The sequence below is a fragment of the Procambarus clarkii genome, chromosome 29 (genome assembly GCF_040958095.1).
Source record: "Procambarus clarkii isolate CNS0578487 chromosome 29, FALCON_Pclarkii_2.0, whole genome shotgun sequence".
NCBI lineage: Eukaryota > Metazoa > Arthropoda > Malacostraca > Decapoda > Cambaridae > Procambarus > Procambarus clarkii.
In genome coordinates, this window is record NC_091178.1 from 5,860,768 (window position 1) to 5,868,378 (window position 7,611).

General features: G+C 36.3%; 1 protein-coding gene across 1 annotated transcript; it reads left to right on the top strand.

Annotated features, from left to right (window-relative positions):
- Positions 1-321: 321 nt before the first annotated feature.
- Positions 322-6,645, top strand: mRpS24 (mitochondrial ribosomal protein S24). The gene is made up of 4 exons (XM_045753229.2): positions 322-481; positions 2,656-2,863; positions 4,832-4,932; positions 6,370-6,645. The coding sequence occupies exons 1-4, from the start codon at positions 452-454 to the stop codon at positions 6,556-6,558; spliced, it is 528 nt and encodes a 175-aa protein (XP_045609185.1). The 5' UTR covers positions 322-451; the 3' UTR covers positions 6,559-6,645.
- Positions 6,646-7,611: the final 966 nt, after the last annotated feature.

Here is a 7,611-nt window from a genome sequence, read left to right on the forward strand (position 1 = left end):
CTCTTTCCATGCGTAAAGCCATATATCTGGGGAGAAAACATGTTACTAATTCTGTAAAGGAGACGGTTGAGAACCATCCTCTCAAGACACTTACAGAGTGGTTGTTGTCTAGTTGTCCTCTTGTGTATATAATTTTATATATATAGATAATTGCCCGAAACGCTGTGTACTAGTGGCTTTAGGTATTGTATGTACTAGCTCGATCTATAAATCAATCAGAATGTTTGTAACTCTGCATCTATGTATGTATTTTTCCTAAATAAAATATTATTATTATTATAAATAAAAATGAATAAATCAGCCGGGTAACCATAGAAAACGGAAACCTTGTAACGGAGACACTGGCGATCAGCTGACGGGATCAACACAAGACATTGCCTGAACAACACCACCGTTCTTCCAGTCATCACAGAGAGAAACCTTAACGCAAACTGCACGTATCATAAGGAAGATGGCAATGCTGCAAAGACACATTTCTTATGTGAGTGGATTCATTTTGATTTAGTTCATTTACAGTACACCCCCCCACACCAATTCCGTGGGCGGCGGTGGAAGAGGTTACAGAGGCACATAATTGGGATCTGGAACTGAACCTCAGATTCATTTAGCTAAGCAACTTACAGACGGATAAGCTAATTACATAGTTAATGTAAATTACATTGTAATTATTGCTATTATCTTATATCATGGTTGTTATATTGAACGCATAGTTTACTGCATTATATCTTGAATAATCCTCAAATTATGCTACAATGTACCTGTTGATAACCCTTAAATTTACTTTAATATACCTACTAATCTTGTCAAATTTTTTATACAATGTAATCTTTTATACTTTCTTACAATGTAATTTTGTATACTTACAATGTATTTTTTATACTCATTGTATTTTTTATACTTTCTTGCAATGTACATGTAAACATTTTTTCAATTTTGCTAGAAATTACCTTCTTAAAATTACTCATTAGATTATGGACCTGCCCGAAATGCTATGCGTGCTAGTGGCTTTACAAGAATGTAAAGCAACAATGCTTTGTACTCTCATAAACCCAATGTACTGTATCTTCTTGTATAAATAAATAAATAAATACTGTATATAAATAGTCTTTTATGGTACAGTTGGTTCACGAACTGGACCACAACGGTTTCTAAACTTAGTAATTTAAATTTGTGGTGAGCCAGTTAAATACCAGTACCGTATTTACCAATCATGCACCCCACATGGATCTCATGGGATGGGGGGGAGGGTGGAAGGTTTGGTCATGTGCATGCACTACCTACTGTATGGCTTCTGGTCACAGGATGGGGTTGGCTTCTGGCTCATGCTCCTGATTCAACCTCAGTGCTGGGTAGACATCTTGCTCCTGTTCAACCATGTTGCTGGATAACACCTGACTCCTTATTCAACCTTGTTGCTGGTTAATATTTGACTCTTGGTTCAACCTTGTTGCTGGGTAATGTCTGACCTTTGGTTCATCTTTGATGCTGGGTAATGTCTGACTCTTGGTTCATCTTTGATGCTGGGTAATGTCTGACTCTTGGTTCATCTTTGATGCTGAGTAACGTCTGACTCGTGGTTCATCTTTGATGCTGAGTAACGTCTGACTCGTGGTTCAACTTTGTTGCAGTACCCCCTAATAATTTTGTATGTTGTGTAACAAGATGATAGAAATGGGAGAAATTAGAGAAGCTATCAATAGGTTAAAGATAGAAAAGGCTCCTGGTATAGATGGAATAACTGCAGATATAACAATCCATTTTGATGGGGACAGGCAGGGTGTATATATTCATATACACCTTGCCTGTCTGTATATACTGACTGTATATATTCATGTTGAGCTAATACAGTACTGTATTGAGTTCCCTACAAGGCTGAACTCCTTGCTCCTTCCCATGATGTAACCTCACAACAGTTGACTAACTCTCAGGTACCTATTTACTGTTCAGTGAACAGTAGCAGTAGGTGATAGGAAATGTGATGAGCCGTTTCTGTTCCGCCTGGGATTCAAACCCAGGATTCCTGACTGTGAGTCAAGAATGAGCTGAGACCTTCATGTTTTGGAGTTGGAGGTGAAATGGTGGTAGATGTAATGTTAACCCTAAGAGAGGACAATTCTAAAAATACAAAATAAATTTAGTTTTGTTTGACACAGTTAAAAATGTGGAAGATATGAAAAAATAATTTATTTCCTTGACTATTCACAGTTTCATATTAAATTCTGATATTAATTTGGGTAAAGAGTTGCCCTAATATTCTTGTAGGATTTAAGAGACATCATTATTAAATAAGGGTGACAACATCAAAAGTGATCTCAAACTTAATATATTGCTTACATATTTTAGGCCCATTTTACTACATCCTTCAAAATCATTACAATTAATAACTTTATATTTACATATTCAGTAATAAGGTTTATTTTTTTACTAGGTAATAATAGAGCAATTTAAAATATTGGTAATAAGAGGAATTTATAAGCAGACCCCAAAATACTAAAGGGGGTATTATATTAATGAAATTACTAAGAGCATATGTTGTCCTCTTTATATTTAATTTATACTAGTATTACTCAGTACATTGAAAACTCATCATCATTTGCATGTTATTTAAATAATATTCAGCATAGTATATATAATGCTCATCTCATTACTTTCAAGGGCTGGAAGGCATGCAACAGTCTAAGCTTGAGGCATTCTGATCTCACTGGTGGAATACTTCGTGGTCTTCACACAACACAAGCGGTGCAGAAGGTGCAGTCTGGTCGCTACAAGGTCACCAGAAATAGGTCAAAACCTCTGACCTATGAAATGGCCAATCAACCCTGTCAGATTGCACATAGAAAATCTTGGAATAGCTGGAATACAAGTAAGAATAGTATATTAATTACTGTAAAGTATATATAGTGAAGATAGGGTTTGAGACCGAACGTAAATATTGAGACCAGTTGCAGTGCATAATAAAATGGATATGTGGAATGGCAGAGATAGCCAAAGATGCAAGGCATTTGACTAAGTCAAAAGAAAGCCAGCTATGTGACCAGGTAGTGAGAGTCAAGAGAAGACCAAAGACCCAAGATATGAGAGCAGTACCTTAAAGTTTTTAAACTTTTTGAAACCAATGAATCCTTATATTAATAACCTAAAGGCCATATATCAAAGCTGTATTAATACAAAGCAGTTTATTAACTTTATTGGTAGACTGTTACTGGAAATTCACAAAAAAAGGATATCTAATTTTATTCCTCTATTTCTATCCTCGGTAGCTCCATGGGGCTTAAGTGCTGGTACAGTACTTTTAAGTCTAAGGGTTGTGCCAGGCCTCTGAGAAACACCCTGACTTATTAGAAATGAGGACCAGATTCTGGCTCTCTATAAGATGTTGGGTTCCATGGGGGATCAGAGATGTACCCAAAACTGAGAAAACAAAAAAGAAAGGTTTGGGAAACAAAAAAATTACCACCTGAATGAAAGAAACTAAAATGGGAAAACAAGGCAAAGAATAGTTTGCTGTGGGTGAACTACCCTAACCATAGTGCTCCCATGTCATCGCAGGTCCCAGCCTACCACATACCTTAATCACTCATCTGGTACTGTGTGGCTTGGATAACCTTTTCTGGGACCTACTCGAAGGTACGGTAGTTCTGCTTGTTGCTCAAGTTATGTGTTCTGTCCCTAGCAATCGACTCGTTTTTCCTGCCACACCAAATATACCTGCTCTGAGGAGTTTGGATTCCTTCTCTACAAGCTGACTTCTCTTGAGTAACATCCCTTCCAGGTAACCTATGGGACTTGTTTGCCAATGTGAAGCCTGTTGAGGTTGATGTTATAGTAACATATTTATCATATGTACTGTGAAAAGTAATGGCTTACAAAAATCATTGTTTTCTATGCAGCAGTGGGTTATGTTAGGTGAGTGGCTTGGATTTGAGCATTTTTAGTTAAGTTAGGACATTGAATGTTGTGGTACATCGAGAAAACAAGATGAGCTAATATCCCCAATGAAAAGTGAAGACCTCGGGGCAGAGCCAGGACCCACACATTACAAAGGAAGAAGAGATAACAGTGTTTTCCACAAGGGAGGATCTGCAGGCAGGAAGCACTGGCTAAACTGTCCCTGCAGCTGACATGGGAGGGAAACACTCATTGACAGCCCTGCTACCCCAAGGAACCATCAACTCTGAGCAATGAAACCCAAAGATGCTAAGGAACAAAGAAAGGGGACATGAAGCTGAGTGAATAATGCCAGATGGGCCAAGAGATGGAGAGCAAACTTAGAACAGGCAGACAACACAAGCCATTCCAACTCTGCATAAAATAACATGAAGGGAACCATGTCCAGGCAACCACATTAATCCTGCTCTGCAAGCAACACAAATGACAATGTGGTCTCACAAAGTGGCAGCCACCTAAAACCCTCAAGCTAGGCACTGTTAATTTCTACTGTATTTCTTAGTAGCACTGTTCAATGAATGACTGCTCCATTCTCTCATTGTGTATTCCCCAACACTTTACAACTGTGGCATTCTGTCTCTCAACAGTTTTCTTGTTTTTACAACAACTTTTAAAATACAAAGTACTGTATACCTAAACAAGCATCCCTTAAGAATTTATAAATTTACATATTTTTCTTTCTGGAAGGTACAATTTTATCTGATTGCTGGGGACAGTCATTGTCTAGCCACTTTCTGAATTATCTTTGATTTCATGTGCATTTGTCGTTGATTGCTTATCAGCTAAGTGCAATTTCAACAAATTCTGGTATAACAAGCTGAAGAAGGAGAGTTACTGCTATAATAAAGTTAAGCATTTTAATCAATTTATGACATTTCAACAGCAAGTTTGTATGAAGGGATGCGTGAGCCGGAAACGGTTGTTGAAGATATCTTCATCCGGAAGTTCATGACAGGAACGTGGCACAACTTGTTCGTGTCAGAAGTGAGTGCAAGTGGGTTTTTATGTCTATAGTGAATAATTTTAGATATTAATGAAGAGTTTCTGACATAGAAATAAGTATGAGTCTTTGTGTGTAATGAAATACTGTACCTCTTTCTGGTGGATCCTTGCAACTCTGTTCCCCTTTAAAGGGGCTTCGATTTTCGCCTTCCTGGCTAAGTGAATTAAGTTGTCTAGTTGAGAAATTGACAAACTAGGCATGTGGCCACCTAGCAGCATGCGGGTATAATTAATGAGTGAATTAATTATTCACTCATTAATTATCATCACTTATTTCACAACTCACTTGAAAGAGTTGTGCATGCAAAAACCATTTGATTTGTTTGTTGTGTTTGCACAGTAAACACCATTGTTTACTGTGCACCCCCATACTCTTCCTCTGAGCAGTAATGCAAAAAGATAAGAGGGCACAAAAAAGTCTTAATCAGACTTTGGGGGATGTTTTACAATAGCTTTTACAATTTACCTGCACTCCTTATAATTAATTATAATGATAGCCAGCTAGGCTCTGTTTTGGCTATCAGCCCCTTGCCAAAAATGAATCTGTTTTATCAACAACAAATATGATCAGATGATTTTTTTTTATATTGGTCTTATGAAATTTTCTCCTACTTATCTGCACCAGTTTTAATGGCCGACTGTTTTTTTTCCCAGATATTGTTATGCGATTATGCCATTGCAGCTTTTAAATTTCCCTGGTCACCTATCAGTATACAAACACTACGTCCTGCTGCTGGTTATATTTTGTTTCCTCATACTGCTACTTATACCACTCCCACACTGCATCATCAGCACCCTTTATGCTAGTCCTCTTCCTGCATTGCTGTGGCGTATGGCTTTTATTACTTTCATTTCAAGCAAATTAATTAAAGCTCTTAGATTTGGCTATCAAAATATTAAGAAAAGATGGCTGGTTCACTTGATAGATGTTCTTTGCCCTCAACACTCCTAGAAATCCACTCTCAAGCTTTTTAATTATATTTACCCTGTTCTCAAGCTATCACAGAACATTTCTTGTTTATTCCAGTCATAATAGAAATAGAAACTCTGACCAATACAATACTGGATCCGAAATTATAGCGAATTTGTTTTGTAAAGATGTTTTAAAAAATTTAGTGATAAATCCAGGGGTACTAAGGGGAATTTGTTCGAGTACCTGTACCACATGCGATTCAATGCTTGATCAGTGGATATGTGCTATCTTGGTGCACATCAGAGGACTTTGTGGCACCTTAGGCCTCTAAAATCTGGCTGCACCATTCTCACAACTTAACTACAGTACTCTGCTTTAACTGAACAAAATGGCACACACATGAGAATTTTGTTAATCAAGAAAACTGGTGTCTAGAAGTGGTATAGTTGCCTGTACAGTACTCTAATTATATTGAAAAAATATAGTATGTTATTTTTTATTTACAGGTTATCATCAAAAGACAACACAATATGATTCGTATTGCAGGAATTGTTCAGCAGAAAATAGTTGCTCGCAAGATGTATTTCCTGATTGGTTACTGTGAGGAGCTTCTCTCATATTGGCTGAAGTGCCCCGTTAGGTTAGAACTACAAACTGTACCTGATAAAAAAGACGTGGTGTACAAATATATTTAACTTGTGTATGTCTTGTGATACCTTGCATGATGTCACAGAAATCTTTGTAAAGTTTGTTTGTGAGAGTAAATAAATATATGAATTTTATCTGTTTTCAATCATTTCCATGTTTCTTATCCAGATGTTAATTTTTGTTTTTTTAACCTTGTGGACAAATTATTATATTGTTCACCATAATAGGGGGTTTATTATACAGATGAGCCACAATAATGTGGTTGAAGATATGAAGGGTTTATTATGTGTTGATCCCCCAATGTATATGCAAATGGAGTAATTATGATAGCTATTTGAATAAAAGATTAATATTTTCATATCTTTCAACTATTTGGCATCCCCAATCTTATGGGTTTGTCTGAATTTTTTTTTTGTTTAACTTGTATGGTCTGTATTATAAGTAGAATACATACCTTCATGTATTGACTTTAAAACTTTCAAGATTGACATATGAAGATGCAAGGCAGGTCTCTATTATTCTTAGACAATGTGGCTTATGTCATTCAACACCTTGGATGGAAGTTTGTAAGAGTTCTATCATTTCTCTCATCTTGATACACTGATTTTGACTTTCAAAATGGCAGTTCTAATTTCATTTTATTTCTCAGTTTGGATTTTATGTAAATAAATAAATAAATATGTTTATTTAGGTAAGGTACATACATACAAGTGATGTTACATTAATGGATTGATATATAGATAGAGCTAGTACATACAATGCCTAAAGCCACTATTACACAATGTGTTTCGGGCAAAAATATGTAGATTATCGAGCTGAATATTCTTTCTATTTCAGCATTTGAATATAGTAATATTAATGCAGAGATGGCACATTTGCCAATTTCTTCAGATGGATATGAACTGAAGGCATCTTTAAATTAAAGAACTTCTTTCCAGAAAGTCTGTACAGTATCTGTTTTATTATTCTAATCTACTAAATTTATTTTTGCTAATTGGTATTCAGCCTTAGCTATTGTTTCTTGTGAAGCACCTATAAGCACTTCATGATCTCACAAATTGAAGAAATGTCGTTGCTTGGCAGCAACATATTTGCTGAGA

Coding starts and splice junctions, on each gene's coding strand:
- mRpS24 (XM_045753229.2), top strand. CDS start 452: ATGGCAATGCTGCAAAGACACATTTCTTAT. Junction 482..2,655: donor TGCAAAGACACATTTCTTAT/GTGAGTGGATTC, acceptor ATTACTTTCAAG/GGCTGGAAGGCATGCAACAG. Junction 2,864..4,831: donor TTGGAATAGCTGGAATACAA/GTAAGAATAGTA, acceptor ACATTTCAACAG/CAAGTTTGTATGAAGGGATG.